Source organism: Salvelinus namaycush, chromosome 12 (assembly GCF_016432855.1).
Source record: "Salvelinus namaycush isolate Seneca chromosome 12, SaNama_1.0, whole genome shotgun sequence".
Taxonomy (NCBI): domain Eukaryota; kingdom Metazoa; phylum Chordata; class Actinopteri; order Salmoniformes; family Salmonidae; genus Salvelinus; species Salvelinus namaycush.
In genome coordinates, this window is record NC_052318.1 from 19,519,089 (window position 1) to 19,537,989 (window position 18,901).

General features: G+C 42.4%; 1 protein-coding gene across 1 annotated transcript in view; it reads left to right on the plus strand.

The window, feature by feature from the left end:
* The first annotated feature begins 987 nt into the window (after nt 1-987).
* The window catches only part of LOC120056488 (endothelial cell-selective adhesion molecule-like), a 75,642-nt gene continuing 57,728 nt past the window's right edge, over nt 988-18,901 (plus strand). The window contains exon 1 of the mRNA XM_039004662.1: nt 988-1,203. Within this exon, the coding sequence (XP_038860590.1) occupies nt 1,137-1,203 (67 nt within the window). The 5' untranslated portion in view covers nt 988-1,136. The remainder of the gene's footprint in view (nt 1,204-18,901) is intronic.

Consider the following 18,901-nt stretch of genomic DNA (forward strand, 5'->3'; position numbering starts at 1 on the left):
TATTTAGATATTCCATGAAAAATCCTTCTGATCAATTTGATGTTATTTTAATGGATAAAAACATTTGCTTTTCTTTCAAAAACAAGGACATTTATAAGTAACACCAAACTTTTGAACAGTAGGATATATATTATAGATAGATAATATATACTGTATAATACACTGTATATACTGTATATATTTCCTTTTTATGTTTATTTTTTGCTGCCTCTTGGGCCCCCCACAGGCCTGGGCACAGGGGCTTTAGCCTCGGTAAGCCACTGCATTAAGCCGGCCCTGGCTGCATTGTCTTTCATGTATTTCCTAGTTAATGTACAGAACATGGGAGTTTATCTCTTACATAATATGTAGGCTGTGCAATATGCAATCATGTGTACCAATGTACCACAGTTCTATTTGGGATTATAAACTGGGTCGTTTGAGCCCTGAATGCAGATTGGCTGAAAGCCAGGGGTTCTCAGACCATATACCATGGGTATGACAAAAAATAACTTTTTACTGTTTTAATTAAGTTGGTAACCATATTATAATAGCAATAAGGCACCTATGGAGTTTGTGGTATAGGCTATATATGACCAATATACCATAGCTAATGGCTTTATCCAGGCACTCAACATTGCGTCGAGAGCAAGAAAAGCCCTTAGCCGTGGTATATTGGCCATATACCACATCTCCTCGGGCATTAATGCTTAAATAGAACTGCTGCACCGGTAGTGCGCTGCGAGGAATTCCGAGAGGGTGTTTCTAATGAGCACAGGTGTCGCTCGTTGAGGTGGCAGAGCAGAGCTTTCTCATGATGACAACTGTTTTATCCAAATATTCAATGTCCCAAAGCGTAAAAGAGAAAGTTGACGAAGACATTTTTGTAGGCTTGGGCAATTGCCGAAGTAGTTCACTGGAATAATTCCTCGCGCCCGATGCTGAACGCCAAACGCGAGTCTGTGTCACGTCAACTGCCGCTGAGGTCACATTGCCTACTGTAAACGCGCTACCCCTTGTCTTTTCTCTGGCGGAAGGAAGCATATTGAAAGACCACCACAGTACCCAAAGTGAAATTGCGCACAGATAACGGGAAGACAGTATACATTACGACTGGAAACAGCGATTGTGGGGTGACCGAAGGCGCATACTGAACTATGGAGATGTATACTTTGCGGAAATTTGGCACCTTGCTGTCACTTGCATTTCTCTTGTATTTTCCAGGTAAGACAATGGTTATTTTGAGTTTGAATTAACGCATTTTCTTCTCTTACGTGGTAGTTGTTTTTCAATAGCTTATTGTGGATATTTTAAGGTGTTTGTAACCAACCAAAAATTGTCGAGCTAACACCGACAACATAGAAACAATGTTCTTGGTGCCTCTGAATGACAGGAACCTACAAGACCTAATAGCCAGTAATACTAAAATGAATCATTGAATTATGGAGAAGTGGAAGATTAATGTTACTCAATTTAACATTCTGATTTAAATCTGAAACACCGGTTTGTTTTCCATGGGATTTGAAACAAGTGTGTTATGCATAATTCTGAGCGCTGAGGCAGGGAAGAATAATTTATTTATTAGATGGATAGACACTGCCTGAACAGTGGGTTTACACTGTTTAGCAAAGTGTTTCGTCAGTCAAGCATTCTAACATCAACGGTATTGGTCATACTAGTGAGATTACCCTTACAATTTAACCACGTCTTAAATTAAACCTAAAAAATAAGATAATGGTACTAGGGTTGCACAATTCTAGTAACTTTACCCACATTCTCAGGTTTTCCCAGATATCCTTGTTGAAAGAACTGGAATAAAGAGGGAATAACAGGAAATCCAGCAATCCTCCAATCAGGTTTTCTAGAAATCCTTGTAATTTTGGGAAAGTTGACTGGAATTTTGCAACCCTAATTATGGTACTAATTCTGTGGTTATTGATCATGTAAAAAAAAAAAAAAAAAAAGTCTGTCTATGGTTTTCAGAATTGGACACAATTTTCTAAATATTGTACACTTGTCAAATATTTATGCTTCTTTCAGTTTATATCCTTCCTTCAGTTTATATCCTTTTGTTTCCAAAACAATCACATGTGCTGATGCAGGCAATCTCACCCTTAGCTTATTTCACCTTTGCCAATAGTATTTCAAATAGTAAGGAGTATTACAAGGACTCATTCCTTGACACATGGTTAATGCAATCTATCCTCACTCTTGTCTTGAGTATGAAGTGCAGAAAAAAACTGCTAGGTAGCTAAATCAAATCAAATGTATTTATATAGCCCTTCTTACATCAGCTGATATATCTCAAAGTGCTGTACAGAAACCCAGCCTAAAACCCCAAACCGCAAGCAATGCAGGTGTAGAAGCACGGTGACTAGGAAAAACTCCCTAGAAAGGCCAAAACCTAGGAAGAAACCTAGAGAGGAACCAGGCTATGAGGGGTGGCCAGTCCTCTTCTGGCTGTGCCGGGTGGAGATTATAACAGAACATGGCCAAGATGTTAAAATGTTCATAAATGACCAGCATGGTCAAATAATAATAATCACAGTAGTTGTCAAGGGTGCAGCAAGTCAGCACCTCAGGAGTAAATGTCAGTTGGCTTTTCAGACCCATCATTAAGAGTATCTCTACCGCTCCTGCTGTCTCTAGAGAGTTGAAAACAGCAGGTCTGGGACAGGTAGCACATCCGGTGAACAGGTCAGGGTTCCATAGCCGCAGGCAGAACAGTTGAAACTGGAGCAGCAGCACGGCCAGGTGGACTGGGGACAGCAAGGAGTCATCATGCCAGGTAGTCCTGAGGCATGGTCCTAGGGCTCAGGTCCTCCGAGATAGAGAAAGAGAGAATTAGAGAGAGCATACTTAAATTCACACAGGACACCGGATAAAACAGGAGAAGTACTCCAGATATAACAGACTGACCCTAGCCCCCCGAGACATAAACTACTGCAGCATAAATACTGGAGGCTGAGACAGGAGGGGTCAGGAGACACGGTGGCCCCATCCGATGATACCCCAGACAGGGCCAAACAGGCAGGATATAACCCCACCCACTTTGCCAAAGCACAGCCCCCACACCACTAGAGTGATATCATCAACCACCAACTTACCATCCTGAGACAAGGCCGAGTATAACCCACAAAGATCTCCGCCACGGCACAACCCAAGGGGGGGCGCCAACCCAGACAGGAAGATCACGTCAGTGACTCAACCCACTCAAGTGACGCACCCCTCCTAGTGACGACATGGAAGAGCACCAGTAAGCCAGTGACTCAGCCCCTGTAATAGGGTTAGGCAGAGAAACCCAGTGGAGAGAGGGGAACCGGCCAGGCAGAGACAGCAAGGGTGGTTCGTTGCTCCAGAGCCTTTCCGTTCACCTTCACACTCCTGGGCCAGACTACACTCAATCATATGACCTACTGAAGAGATGAGTCTTCAGTAAAGACTTAAAGGTTGAGACCGAGTCTGCGTCTCTCACATGGGTAGGCAGACCATTCCATAAAAATGGAGCTCTATAGGAGAAAGCCCTGCCTCCAGCTGTTTGCTTAGAAATTCTAGGGACAATTAGGAGGCCTGCGTCTTGTGACCATAGCGTACGTGTGTACGGCAGGTCCAAATCGGAAAGATATGTAGGAGCAAGCCCATGTAATGCTTTGTAGGTTAGCAGTAAAACCTTGAAATCAGCCCTTGCCTTAAAAGGAAGCCAGTGTAGGGAGGCTAGCACTGGAGTAATATGATCACATTTTTTGGTGATAGTGCTAAATTACTGCTACTAGAATCCTGACTAACTGAAGTTTATTTAGTGCTTTATTCGGGTAGCCGGAAAGTAGAGCATTGCAGTAGTCTAACCTAGAGGTGACAAAAGCATGGATTGATTTTTCTGCATTTTTGGACAGAAAGTTTCAGATGTTTGCAATGTTATGTAGATGCAAAAAAGCTGTCCTTGAAACAGTATTGATATGTTCGTCAAAAGAGAGATCAGGGTCCAGAGTAACGCCGAGGTCCTTCACAGTTTTATTTGAGATGACTTTACAACCATCAAGATTAATTGTCAGATTCAACAGAAGATCTCTTTGTTTCTTGGGACCTAGAACAAGCATCTCTGTTTTGTCAGAGTTTTTAAAAGTAGAACGTTTGCAGCCATCCACTTCCTTATGTCTGAAACACAGGCTTCTAGCGAGGGCAATTTTGGGGCTTCACCATGTTTCATTGAAATGTACAGCTGTGTGTCATCTGCATAGCAGGGAAAGTTAACATTATGTTTTCGAATGACATCCCCAAGAGGTAAAATATATAGTGAAAACAATAGTGGTCCTAAAGCGGAACCTTGAGGAACACCGAAATGTACAATTGATTTGTCAGAGGACAAACCATTCAGAGACAAACTGATATCTTTCCGACAGATAAGATCTAAACCAGGCCAGAACTTGTCCGTGTAGACCAATTTGGGTTTCCAATCTCTCCAAAAGAATGTGGTGATCGATGGTATCAAAAGCAGCACTAAGGTCTAGGAGCACGAGGACAGATGCAGAGCCTCGGTCTGACGCCATTAAAGGGTCATTTACCACCTTCACAAGTGCAGTCTCAGTGCTATGATGGGGTCTAAAACCAGACTGAAGCATTTCGTATACATTGTTTGTCTTCAGGAAGGCAGTGAGTTGCTGTGCAACAGCTTTTTTTTTAATTTGAGAGGAATGGAAGATTCGATATAGGCCGTTAGTTTTTTATATTTTCTGGGTCAAGGTTTGGCTTTTTCAAGAGTGGCTTTATTACTGCCACTTTTAGTGAGTTCACATCCGGTGGATAGAGAGCCGTTTATTATGTTCAACATAGGCGGGCCAAGGACAGGAAGCAGCGCTCTCAGTAGTTTAGTTGGAATAGGGTCCAGTATGCAGCTTGAAGGTTTAGAGGCCATGATTATTTTCATCATTGTGTCAAGAGATATAGTACTAAACACTTGAGTGTCTCCCTTGATCTTAGGTCCTGGCAGAGTTGTGCAGACTCTTTGGAGGAATACTCAGATTTAAAGAGGAGTCTGTAATTTGCTTTCTAATGATCATGATCTTTTCCTCAAAGAAGTTCATGAATTTATTACTGCTGAAGTGAAAGCCATCCTCACTTGGGGAATGCTGCTTTTTAGTTAGCTTTGCGACAGTATCAAAAATAAATTTCGGATTGTTCTTATTTACCTCAATTAAGTTAGAAAAATAGGATGATCGAGCAGCAGTGAGGGCTCTTCGATACTGCACGGTACTGTCTTTCCAAGCTAGTCGGAAGACTTCCACTTTGGTGTGGCGCCATTTCCGTTCCAATTTTCTGGAAGCTTGTTTCAGAGCTCGGTATTTTCTGTATACCAGGGAGCTAGTTTCTTATGACAAATGTTTTTAGTTTTTAGGGGTGCAACTGCATCTAGGGTATTGCGCAAGGTTAAGGGCAGAGGGAGTCTGGAAGGGCATCAAGGAATCTTTGGGTTGTCTGAGAATTTAGAGCACGACTTTTGATGCTCCTTGGTTGGGGTCTGAGCAGATTATTTGTTGCGATTGCAAACGTAATAAAATGGTGGTCCGATAGTCCAGGATTATGAGGAAAAACATTAAGATCCACAACATTTATTCCATGGGGCAAAACTAGGTCCAGAGTATGACTGTGGCAGTGAGTAGGTCCAGAGACATGTTGGACAAAACCCACAGAGTCGATGATGGCTCCGAAAGCCTTATGAAGTGGGTCTGTGGACTTTTCCATGTGAGTATTAAAATCACAAAAAATGTGAATATTATCTGCTATGACTACAAGAACTCATTCAGGGAATGCTGTATATGGCCCAGGATGCCTGTAAACAGTAGCTATAAAAAGTGATTGAGTAGGCTGCATAAACTTCATGACTAGAAGCTCAAAAGTCGAAAACGTCTTTTTTTTTTTGTAAATTGAAATTTGCTATCGTAAATGTTAGCAACACCTCCGCATTTGCGGGATGCACGGGGGATATGGTCACTAGTGTAACCAGGAGGTGAGGCCTCATTTAACACAGTAAATTCATCAGGCTTAAGCCATGTTTCAGTCAGGCCAATTAAGATTATGATCAGTGATTAGTTCATTGACTATAACTGCCTTTGAAGTGAGGGATCTAACATTAAGTAGCCCTATTTTGAGATGTGAGGTATCACGATCTCTTTCAATAATGGCAGGAATGGAGGAGGTCTTTATTCTAGTGAGATTGCTAAGGCGAACACCGGCATGTTTTAGTTTTGCCCAACCTAGTTCGAGGCACAGACACAGTCTCAATGGGGATGGCTGAGCTGACTACACTGACTATGCTAGTGGCAGATTCCACTAAGCTGGCAGGCTGGCTAACAGCCTGCTGCCTGGCCTGCACCCTATTTCATTGTAGCGCTAGAGGAGTTAGAGCCCTGTCTATGTTGGTAGATAAGATGAGAGCACCCCTCCAGCTAGGATGGAGTCCGTCACTCCTCAACAGTTCAGGCTTGGTCCTGTTTGTAGGTAAGTCCCAGAAAGAGGGCCAATTATCTACAATTTCTATCTTTTGGGAGGGGCAGAAAACAGTTTTCAACCAGCGATTGAGTTGAGACTCCGCTGTAGAGCTCATCACTCCCCCTAACTGGGAGGGGGCCAGAGACAATTACTCGATGCCGACACATCTTTCTAGCTGATTTACATGCTGAAGCTATGTTGCGCTTGGTGACCTCTGACTGTTTCATCCTAACATCGTTGGTGCTGACGTTGATAACAATATCTCTATACTCTCTACACTCGCCAGTTTTAGCTTTAGCCAGCACCATCTTCAGATTAGCCTTAACGTCGGTAGCCCTGCCCCCTGGTAAACAGTGTATGATCGCTGGATGATTCGTTTTAAGTCTAATACTGCGGGTAATGGAGTCGCCAATGACTAGGGTTTTCAATTTGTCAGAGCTAATGGTGGGAAGCTTCGGCGTCTCAGACCCCGTAACGGGAGGAGTAGAGACCAGAGAAGGCTCGGCCTCATACTCCGACTCGCTGCTTAAAACTTCTTGTCAATAGGGGGAGCTGTTAGCACTATTTTTTTCTTGGTGTTCCCAAATTAAACTGCCTCGTACTCAATTCTTGCTCGTACAATATGCATATTATTATTACTATTGGATAGAAAACACTCTAGTTTCTAAAACCGTTTGAATTATGTCTGTAAGTGAAACAGAACTGGACTTAGGGAAATTGCTCTATGTGGAGTTGAGAATGCAGATTTTTCCAAACCTGTTCTCAGACCTGTGTATAACTTTGCCTGTCTTCTATTGGTTGAGATGCACTGTATACGCCTTCCCCTGGGTGTCAGCGAATAGAGGGCCTTGAAATGGAGTCTCTACGCAGTTCAGAAAGTCTATAAATTGATTGGAATCGAGGTGTCCCTTCTTTTGCTTCTTCGCGCTGACGCACTAAGGACATTGGGATGTCGTTTTAGAAGCTCCCGTTTTAGCTTCTAGTTATATCCGGCTCTGTTTTTATTCGATATAGGCTTTAAAGACATCATAATCTTGTTATTTTAAACCGATTTATATCAGTTTATGTCAGTATATTGCGATTTTCGGGCATTTCATTTTCTGCCGTTGTATTGAGTTGGGTATCTCTCTCTCGCATGCCATTGTGTACTGCTAATTGCAACGTGGAAGAAAACATTCTCCAACCCAGCAACGATTCTTTTGGCCAAAGGACACCTTTCCCAAGATTCTGATGGGAGTTCAGCTAATAGTAAGAACTATTTATGCTGATAATTCGTTGTTCTGTTGAAAAAGTAAAATGCATAAGATGCCATTATTTGCCGTGTAGCCTTGCGTTATCGCACCCTGTATTGCACCCTGTATTGCACAGTAACGTTAATTTTAAAAATGTAATTCAGCGATTGCATTAAGAACTAATTTGTCTTTCAATTGCTGTCCAACCTGTATTTTTTTAGTCAAGTTTATGAATAGTTTTCGATAAGAATAGGTGTCTTTCCAAGATGGCGCCGGACAGATTGCTTGAGTATTTGGACACTATTTTCATTGTATAAGCACGATTTGTGCCGCTAAATATGCACATTTTCGAACAAACTCTATATGCATTGTGTAATATGATGTTACAGGACTGTCATCTGAAGAATTCTGAGAAGGTTAGTGAAAATTAATATATTTTGGTGGTGAATACGTTATCGCTATGTTTGGCTGGAATCAATGCTGTTGTGTGGTTTGCTACTGTGCTAAGCTAATATAACGCTATATTGTGTTTTCGCTGTAAAACACTTAGAAAATCTGAAATATTGTTTGGATTCACAAGATCTGTGTCTTTCAATTGCTGTACGCTGTGTATTTTTAAGAAATGTTTTATGATGAGTAATTAGGTAATACACGTTGCTCTCTGTAGTTATTCTAGTCGAGTTGTGATGGTGGCTGCAATGGTAAACTATGATTTATACCTGAAATATGCACATTTTTCTAACAAAACATATGCTATACAATAAATATGTTATCAGACTGTCATCTGATGAATTTGTTTCTTGGTTAGTGGCTATTTATATCTTTATTTGGTCGAATTTGTGATAGCTACTGATGGAGTAAAAAACTGGTGGAGTAAAAAAACTGGTGTCTTTTGCTAACGTGGTTAGCTAATAGATTTACATATTGTGTCTTCCCTGTAAAACATTTTAAAAATCAGAAATGATGGCTTGATTACCAAGATGTGTATCTTTCATCTGGTGTCTTGGACTTGTGATTTAATGATATTTAGATGCTACTATTTACTTGTGACGCTATGCTAGCCTATGCTAGTCAGCTTTTTTACTGGTGGGGTTGCTCCCGGACCCGGGTTTCTGAGGAAGTAGAGGTTAATGGGCAAAACCGGTTGAAAGTTTGTCGGCTGAATGAGCGACACCGGTTGAGCATTCCTACAGCATTTCCCTCCAGAACCCATGAGAAAGTTGTCCGGCTGCGGGGACCGTGCGAGGGGATTTGTACTAATGTTACTATCTGTACTTAATGGTGGCACAGATGCTGTTTCATCCTTTCCTACACTGAAATTACCCTTGCCTAACGATTGCGTCTGAAGCTGGGCTTGCAGCACAGCTATCCTCGCCGTAAGGCGATTGTTCTCCTGTATATTATGAGTACAGCGACTGCAATTAGAAGGCATCATGTTAATGTTACTACTTAGCTTCGGCTGTTGGAAGTCCTGACGAACCATGTCCAGATAAAGCGGCCGGAGTGAAAAAGTTGAATGAAAAAAAAGTTGAGTGAGGGGAAAAATATAAACATTAATTAAAAAGTAAAAACCGTAAAGTTGTCAGGTAGTAAAGTAAGGTTGGCAACAAAACGCACAGCAACACGTAAACAAGTCTGCAAGTTGTGACCCGAAATGAGCTCTCCTGTTCTATGAAACATTACAATAAAGACCCACACTCTATCCTGTCGGACTTATTGTAATACAACTTTCTCAACATGAGTTTTCGGCCTTTACTTAAGCTGTTTGACTCTACAGCAGGTGTGTCCCCTGAGGTCCAAAGCATGGGAGGAAATGGTTGTGAATAGCATCCTGCTAACAGGAAGATTGCTCATTCTCTGGGCAAGCTACAGATTGTTACACCAGGTTCTTGTATCCATTACTGGGAGTTACAGGTTAGGTACTGATTGGTGTAGCACAGATAATGTTCGACCAACCTTGAAGGGTAATGTCATATTCATCATCTCCAGCACCACCCCAACATCAACATATGTGAAAATTGTGAGTATGTTTGGTAGTAAAGTTTTTCCAATGATTACATTGTTGTGCATTGTGATTTTAACCAATTATGAGTAGGCATTGCCTACTAATTGGTTGATGTCATTGGAAACACTACTTTTATGTTTTATTGTGTTGGGGTGGTGCTGGAAAGATGAATATGAAGTTGAACATTTTAGAAATGTCCCTTTTTAACATGGCTATACATCTTCATTCTCGATTTGGCCAAACATGTATCTTCTAAAATGTCTGTGTCCAGTTGCAGGTGGTTCGTTTTGAATCTAGAAAGTGCTCCGTTACTAAAATAAATTCTCCATGAAGTAATCCAGCAATGTGTACGCCGCCATCTTGTATATTTCAAATCTTCTCTCGTTGACCGAGACAGGTGAGTGTCATCATGACATGCAGCACCACCTGTCTCAATCAATGAGAGATTCTCCATTTAAAATATGGCGGCGCAAACATTGTTGTACACGTACATTTTAGAAGATGCATGTGTGGGTGACTTGGTTGGTCTACAATTCTGTGCTACACCAAACGGTACTTAAACTGTAACTCCCAATACTGGATACCAAAACTCTGTGGTAAAATCACATTATCTGGTGTAACAATCTGTAGCCATCTCCTGGCATGCCTTCATCCCTATGGCTATGTTTCATAATTAGTCATGTAAGGAATTTGTGTTCTTGAAAACAGGATAACCTGTGGTGGTGTTTTTTTTGCCTTTTCAATCAAATGATTAATGGGTAATGTAAATTAGTTTTGTGTATGAAGTTGGGAAAACGAGTGTCTTGGAACTGAAGTCTGGAGTTAAAGTAGGCTACATTAAACTAATGAGTATTGTTAGTACACTGCTGCACAGCGTGTGTGTGGCACCCCATACCATTAAAATACGATCAAGCCAGGCGCCAGCATTGTTGTTTTCATGGCAGCTTCTTGCGCAGTTGGTCATTTAGAATCTAGGTTTGTTTAATTTGGAACTTTAGCATGCTCAACACAGCAGGACATGTTGCCATGTCAGGCACTATAAGACATACAGTAATCATATTTCATAGGACCATCACATGGTGTTAGTTACATTGTCCCGAGATCCCTAAATCAAATAGGATTGTCAAGTCAGACGCTAGTTGTTTTGGTTTAGCTCATTTTAATTTTCCTTTAGTCTCAGTTCAATTGGTTGACTACATAATTATGTTGTAGTTGTTTAAATGACCTTGTGGTGTTTCCACTTTAACAGAATCTCATTCCAAAAATAAATGAGTTTCATTTTTTCCCCCCACAACTTGATGTCCCTGGACTTGTTTTTGCTAATTACTGAAGTGGGTAAGGTGGGTCAAAGGAAAGCTGGACCAGTATTGTTACACTTGAAAGCTTTTAGCTCTTTCAGTCTGATCACAAGAGGTGGTTCAGGGTTATCTGGATAATTTGGATCAGTAATGTATATGGAGAATATACAGTTGAAGTTGGAAGTTTACATAAACTTATGTTGGAATCGTTAACTCGTTTTTCAACCATTCCACAAATTTCTTGTTAACAACTATAGTTTTGGCAAGTCAGTTAGGACATTTACTTTGTGAATGACACAAGAGAAAATTTCCAACAATTGTTTACAGACAGATTAATTCACTGTATCACAATTCCAGTGGGTAAGAAGTTTACATACACTAAGTTGACTGTGCCTTCAAACAGCTTGGACAATTCCAGAAAATGATATCATGGTTTTAGAAGCTTCTGATAGGCTAATTGACATCATTTGAGTCAATTGGAGGTGTACCTGTGGATGTATTTCAAGGCCTACCTTCAAAATCAGTGCCTCTTTGCTTGATTAAATTGGAAAATCAAAAGAAATCAGCCAAGACCTCAGAAGAAAGATTGTAGACCTCCACAGTGTCCAGAGCATGGAGGCGCTACCAGGAGACAGGCCAGTACATCAGGAGACGTGGAGGAGGTCGTAGGAGGGCAACAACCCAGCAGCAGGACCGCTACTTCCGCCTTTGTGCAAGGAGTAGCACTGCCAGAGCCCTGCAAAATGACCTCCAGCAGGCCACAAATGTGCATGTGTCTGCTCAAACGGTCAGAAACAGACTCCATGAGGGTGGTATGAGGGCCCGACGTCCACAGGTGGGGGTTGTGCTTACAGCCCAACACCGTGCAGGACGTTTGGCATTTGCCAGAGAACACCAATATTGGCAAATTCGCCACTGGCGCCCTGTGCTCTTCACAGATGAAAGCAGGTTCACACTGAGCACATGAGCACATGTGACAGACGTGACAGAGTCTGGAGACGCCGTGGAGAACGTTCTGCTGCCTGCAACATCCTCCAGCATGACCGGTTTGGCGGTGGGTCAGTCATGGTGTGGGGTGGCATTTCTTTGTGGGGCCGCACAGCCCTCCATGTGCTCGCCAGAGGTAGCCTGACTGCCATTAGGTACCGAGATGAGATCCTCAGAGCCCTTGTGAGACCATATGCTGACACATGCACATTTGTGGCCTGCTGGAGGTCATTTTGCAGGGCTCTGGCAGTGCTGCTCCTTGCACAAAGGCGGAGGTAGCGGTCCTGCTGCTGGGTTGTTGCCCTCCTACGGCCTCCTCCACGTCTCCTGATGTACTGGCCTGTCTCCTGGTAGCGCCTCCATGCTCTGGACACTACGCTGACAGACACAGCAAATCTTCTTGCCACAGCTCGCATTGATGTGCCATCCTGGATGAGCTGCACTACCTGAGCCACTTGTGTGGGTTGTAGACTCTGTCTCATGCTACCACTAGAGTGAGAGCACCGCCAGCATTCAAAAGTGACCAAAACATCAGCCAGGAAGCATAGGAACTGAGAAGTGGTCTGTGGTCACCACCTGCAGAATCACTCCTTTATTGGGGGTGTCTTGCTAATTGCCTATAATTTCCACCTTTTGTCTATTCCATTTGCACAACAGCATGTGCAATTTATTGTCAATCAGTGTTGCTTCCTAAGTGGACAGTTTGATTTCACAGACGTGTGATTGACTTGGAGTTACATTGTGTTGTTTAAGTGTTCCCTTTATTTTTTTGAGCAGTGTATATATATATAGTAGTAAAGATCAAAGCTTTCTGAGCAAAAAAAAAGTTAACATTTCTGTTTTTTGGGGGGTTGTGGGGGGGACAGACATAAGAATGTAAACACCAGGAAATCAGCTCCAAGTGATTTTAATTGAAATCTGTTCTAAAGTATTCTCACACATAATAGAGATGTGATCGTATATAAATGTAAGCAAGGTTTAAAATTATTGTTTTAGTCAAACATATCTGCTTGGTCTTCTTGTGGTCAATTTGCAGTCTACTTATTATTTGTAATTGTTCCCCTGTCAATCCCCACATCCCAAAATACCCCAAAGACCACTGAGGGGAGGACTCTGGAATGCAATCTATCAAAGTTCTAACTTTGCCTTATCTCTAATTGCTTATTTCTTAAAATAATATTGACTGAAGGCTTGCCAAAGGCCCTGTGTTTAGAGCCTGGATTACAGGCCCAATTTGAAGTCGCTGGTCCCTTGTGTGGGACTCGAGCAACTGGTATGCTTTTGATTTGTCACAGGGGATTGCGGATTTATCTGGACTATTGTTACAGATGTAATGACTAAGAACAACAACCTGTGGTACTTGTTCTTACAAGGTGAAATGAGGGTTGTCCAATCGGGAGTCCAAGAGAACCGTCAGTTCTGATCCTGTGTATTTCCTCTGGCATATACAGTGAGCTCTAAAGGTATTGGGATAGTGACACATTTTTTTTTTTTTTTTTGGCTCTGTACTCCATCCAGCACTTTGGGTTTGAAATGATACAATGACTGAGGATAAAGTGCAGACTGTCAGCTTTAATTTGAGGGTATTTTCAAACATATCGGAGGAACCATTTAGAAATTACAGCACTTTTTTTTGTACATATTTTGTCACATTGACTTAGTTTCTATTGATCTTTTTTTTGTTGTCACTTTTTTATTCTAAATAAGAATAGAATATGTTTCTAATAACTTCTAAATTAACGTGGATACTGCCATGATTATTGATTGTTCTGAATGAGTGATTGAGAAAGTTAAGACTTCCATCATACCCCCTCCCAAAAAAATGCTAACCTCTCCTGTTATTGCAATGGTGAGCGGTTAGCATGTCTTGGGGGTGTGATATTTGTGCATCAAACTCTCAGTCAATTGGATTATGAAATGTTATAGCCTACAATGAGTGCATTTTCTTTTTCTCCCAGTGCGGGAAGGAAGAGGGGGAGTGAGTGGCTCGCGCATCACAGCAGCAGGCCCCTGCGAACAGGATCAGTGCAGATACTTTTAATTATGAGGATAATGCACATTACTGTTTGAACAAATCATGGTTTTAGTCTCTCCCCAAAAATGTGACAGTTTGCATGAGGTGACAATGTAGAATGTGCAGCTTTCTGATGCAACCAATTAAAAATGTAACTCGCACAGCCAAGTCAAAGGATTTACAAAATGTGCCTAAATGGTTGCAGTCTGGAGCCCTGCTATAGTGATCTCTGATCCACAGAGGGAACGAATGTGGGCAGAGGGGGAGGGGGCAACCTTTTGGAATGAAAATCAGCCTAACTAGTGGCTTCTGCCACACAGGCCATCCCCCGGACGACTGTCTCAGACAGACGTCACTTTCCTGCTGCTCTGCTCTACGGCTCCCGGCATGCACTGTCCCACGAGGAACGGCAGACTCCACGCTGGCCAGGGGTCATGAGAAAAGCAGTGGGCGACTTTCCCAAGTCCCAACACTGAGCCTGGCCTATGGCTTCCCTTAAAGATACACCCACTCTCCCTTCTTTCTTGCTCCCCCTCTCTACCTCCCACTCTCCCTTTGCCCATCCCTCTCCTTCTTCTTTTCTGGAAGAGGAAATGGCCTGAGCCAGCACTATAGATGGGCAGAGGGCTGTGCTTACTATAGCTTTCACATTATTGCCCCCATTAGTCAGTGATTCATGACTGCTGTGTGTTAATCTTTCCTGAGAAAAATGTTATTGTATGTTTGCATAATAGAGGACAGTGTTATTTTGAGTCTCCTGTAATGTTTTTATGGCTAACAATTGATTTGTTCCTCGGTATGGCATTGTATATCCTTCTGAAGACACCAAACAAATGCCAGGAGATATTTATAGATGGGCTATACTGGTTTTGAAAGGGCTCTTCCGACTCCTAATGAAATGTCTTTCAAATTACATGTCAAAGCCACAGAATAATTTCGGTCAGTGACAATCTGGTTACTAATGACTATTTACACACCTTCAAGCTTATCGGATGACATGACAGGCTGTCGAGCTACTTTGTTATCGACTCTCAGTTTACGCATCCCGACAGCTTGCTGATGTCAAGCCTCTCCCATATCGATCTGCCTTTTAGGAAGCATTACAGGAAGTGCGGCCTAAGAACTAATAGGTCATCAACTGAGATGACACGGACAGATGTTGTCATCCATCAGATTCCAGCTGCGACATTCTCCTGACACGCTGTCCCTCGTCCTTAAAAACGCTGAGGGACTGAGTGGAGTGGGGGAAGGAAGGCAGCGAGAACATTATGAAATCCCTCTTAAATGCACAGTAGGCCTACATGGAGTTACTGGTGTGTGAGCATGATTGATTACGCTTTAGTATTAATAATACTGACAGTTGTGTACCTCAGATGTTAATTAAACTAGTTTATGGACTCATCACAGTAGTTGTAATTGAACTAAATGTAGGACTCTGGTCTTTATTTCAAGTGCGCTAACCCCCTCTGTAGACTGTCTATTCTGTCAAATGAGCTGGGATTTCTGTTCACTACAACCCGCTGTAACTTGTTTCGTGCACACTCACCTAATCACTAATAACGGGTTATCTGGATACTTGGGTAGCTACTATTGAATGGAATCCAGGTCTATCGTTGGGTCTGACATTTCTCCTCCCCAAACTATGTAAATTGCTTTGAGCTACTGGAAAAGTGTTATATACATCTAATTGATTAACCGTTATGATAGAGCAGTTGATCAAATGGTGATAATCATATATTTTCATGTGCAAGCTAAGTTTTTGTGGTTTGTCCCTTTTTTTTACTGTGACGAAAGCCATTAAACTGGTGTTTAAAATAATAATTGTAGTGTCATCGTGACCTCTGCGTAGGTCTCCCCCCAAGCTGAATCCCCTATACCCCTTACAAACAAACACATGTTGTTTTGATGAATGAAGGACAGATACCAGTGTTTATCTTATCCCTTGTCCCCTATTTGTCATTCTAGTTGGGACAGGTGATGTAGCTAGGAATCTGAGTCGATTTAATAGCAATTGGATAAATGTGCCATATGCCTGGATTTCCTTTATGGGCAAAACCCCACTGTCTCCCCTCTGCTATAAAATGACTAATGTCCTCTGAAATCCACTGCAATCCCATATGGCAAATCAAGGCCCAGGCGCCATCAGCCAATCCTCCTACTGCAGCATACAGGAAATGTCAGAGAACAACATGCAAATACATGCCAATATGATCTCACTAGCCGGTGCTTGGCTCTGCCCACATCCATGCTTGTTGTGCCCACTATGATTTAATTTGCGCCTATTGGAAACGACAGGCTGTCTATATTGGGTTAGTTATAAAAAATGTTTGGTGACCTCTATGAAAGCCCCAGCTAGCTAGACCAGAGCCTTACAGGCCAGAGGGAATAGCATTGCAATAGTGTTGGTGAATCTCTCTTAAACAAAAAATATAAATTCAGCAAAAATCTTGGAAATTTTTGTTTTTCATTAGGCCCTAATCTATGGATTTCACATGACTGGGAATACAGATATTATTATTATTATTATTATATATGTTTTTAAATAGATAGGGGCGTGGATCAGAACCAGTGAGTGTCAGGTGTGACCACCATTTGCCTCATGCAGCGTGACACCTCTCCTTCGCATAGAGTTGAGCATGCTGTTGATTGTGTTATGTTGTCCCACTCCTCCTCAATGGCTGTGCGAAGTTGCTGGATATTTGCGGGAACTGGAACACGCTGTCGTACACGTCGATCTAGAGCACCCCAAACATGCTGAATGAGCGACATGTCTGAGTATGCAGGCCATGGAAGGACTGGGACATTTTCAGCTTCCAGGAATTGTGTACAGATCCTTACGACATGGGGCTGTGCATTATCATGCTGAAACATTAATTGATAGCGGTGTATGAATGGCAGAACCATCAGGATGTAGTTACGATATCTCTGCATTAAAATGCAATTGTGTTCGTTGTCTGTAGCTTATGCCTGCCCATACCTTAACCCCACTGCCACCTTGTGGCACTCTGTTCACAACGTTGACATCGGTAAACTGCTCGCCCACACAACCTCATACACGTGGTCTACGGTTGTGAAGCCGCTTGGACATACTGCCAAATTCTCTAAATGAGGCAGCTTAAAATAGAGAAATGAACATCTAATTATCTGGCAACAGCTCTGGTGGACAATTGCACGCTGCCTCAATTTTAAGACATCTGTGGCATTATGTTGACACAACTTCACATTTTAGTGGCCTTTTATTGTCCCCAGCACAAGGTGCACCTGTGTAATGCTCATGCTGTTTAATCAGCTTCTTGATATGCCACACCTGTCAAAGGGATGGATTATCTTGGCAAAAAAGACATGCTCACTAGCAGTGATGTAAACAAATTAGTGCACAAACTTTTGTACGTATTGAACATTTCTGGGATCTTTTTTTATTTCAGCTCATGAAACATGGGACCAACACTTTACATGTTGTATTTTTTGAGAGGGAGGGGGTTGTGTGTTTGCACTCCAGCTTTTGCACCAGCACTGTATTAGCCACCATATCCACACTATTAAGTGAAGCCCTCCCCAGGGCGGAGTGGATGCTGCATTTTCCTAGTGAGGTGGAGTAGGTCATCAAGCGGCACTGGGTAAAGCGGGCTAGGAGCTACCCCAAGGGTCACGGCGCTGTGCTCCGCTCCCGTTATACACCCTCAACCCCTCTGCCTCCCACACATCTATATACCACGCACATTCCTCAGTCCAGCACCTCCATAGTCAGTAGCATCTTGCATGTCTTTCACACCTGTCACAGCTGGCCCCTCTGCCTGCTCAGCAGAACTTTACCCCAGGGGGACAGGTCAGCCTCCTTCTCCCTCCCCAGAGGGCTGGAGCTCAAGCGTCTCATCAGCACATCTCAGGTCAGCCATAAGGTTAGAACAAGTACACCTCAATACACTGAAAACAAACTGGGATATGAGGTGAAAGCATGTAGTGTGTGGGTGTGTTTATATAGATCCATAGGCAAGCCTTTTACTTTTTTTTTTTTTGCTCTTACCTTCCCTCCAGTCCTCTCAGCCTTCCCATGGTGCTGTGTAATTATAGGATTTCTGGTTTTTGGTCACACAACAGTCCTCTGGAGTCATAGTGTGTGGGGCTCGGTGGTGCAGCTTTCTCTCTTTAAACTGTAATTGTTGTTTATGTAAGGCATCCCCAGAGTGTCAGTGTGCTGTACACACATTTTATAATGTGCTCCTTGTGCAGAAAAGTATGAAAGATCATATCTCCATTTCACAATTTGTCAATCTCCCTCCCTGTCATTGTTGTCTGAGAATTGTCATAATTAAATCATACTTAATTCTACACAGAAGTGACTGCAGCCTTGAGATAAAACATGGAATGCTAATCGAATTAGGAACCTCGAGTGTGTTGGTGGTTTCCCCAAAAATTCTCACTAAAATAGTATTGTTCAAATGTATTTTCCATGACCCTCGCCAAAGGAAGCTGTTTTTGGGCCCAGAAGTCACTTTCTGACATCACTTGTAGTAGACAATACCCCACCAGCATTAAATGGCCACTAAAGGCATTGATTTGAGGACTATTTGCCTCTGGGGTTGACTTTTCCTTCATTGTCGCCAACTGTTTAGTCAACGTTGCTGTGTCCCCTTTCAGTTTTGAATGGCCATGTTGGCTTCAGTAGCTTCCCTTGCTGTATTAGGAAGTGATATAAACTAAATGCAAACTATGCTATACCTTTTGTAAGACGTTGCATTAGCATAAAGCAGTGATTCCCAAACCTCTCTTTGAATGCTTCCTCCTCCCCTAGATCTTTCTCTGCCTTTTGGTTTGTCCCCTTCTGCTAGCGATTTGAGGAATTTCCCCTCGTTTGGTGGTTTCTTGCTTTTTATGTATGCATCTACAGTAGCCTACAAAG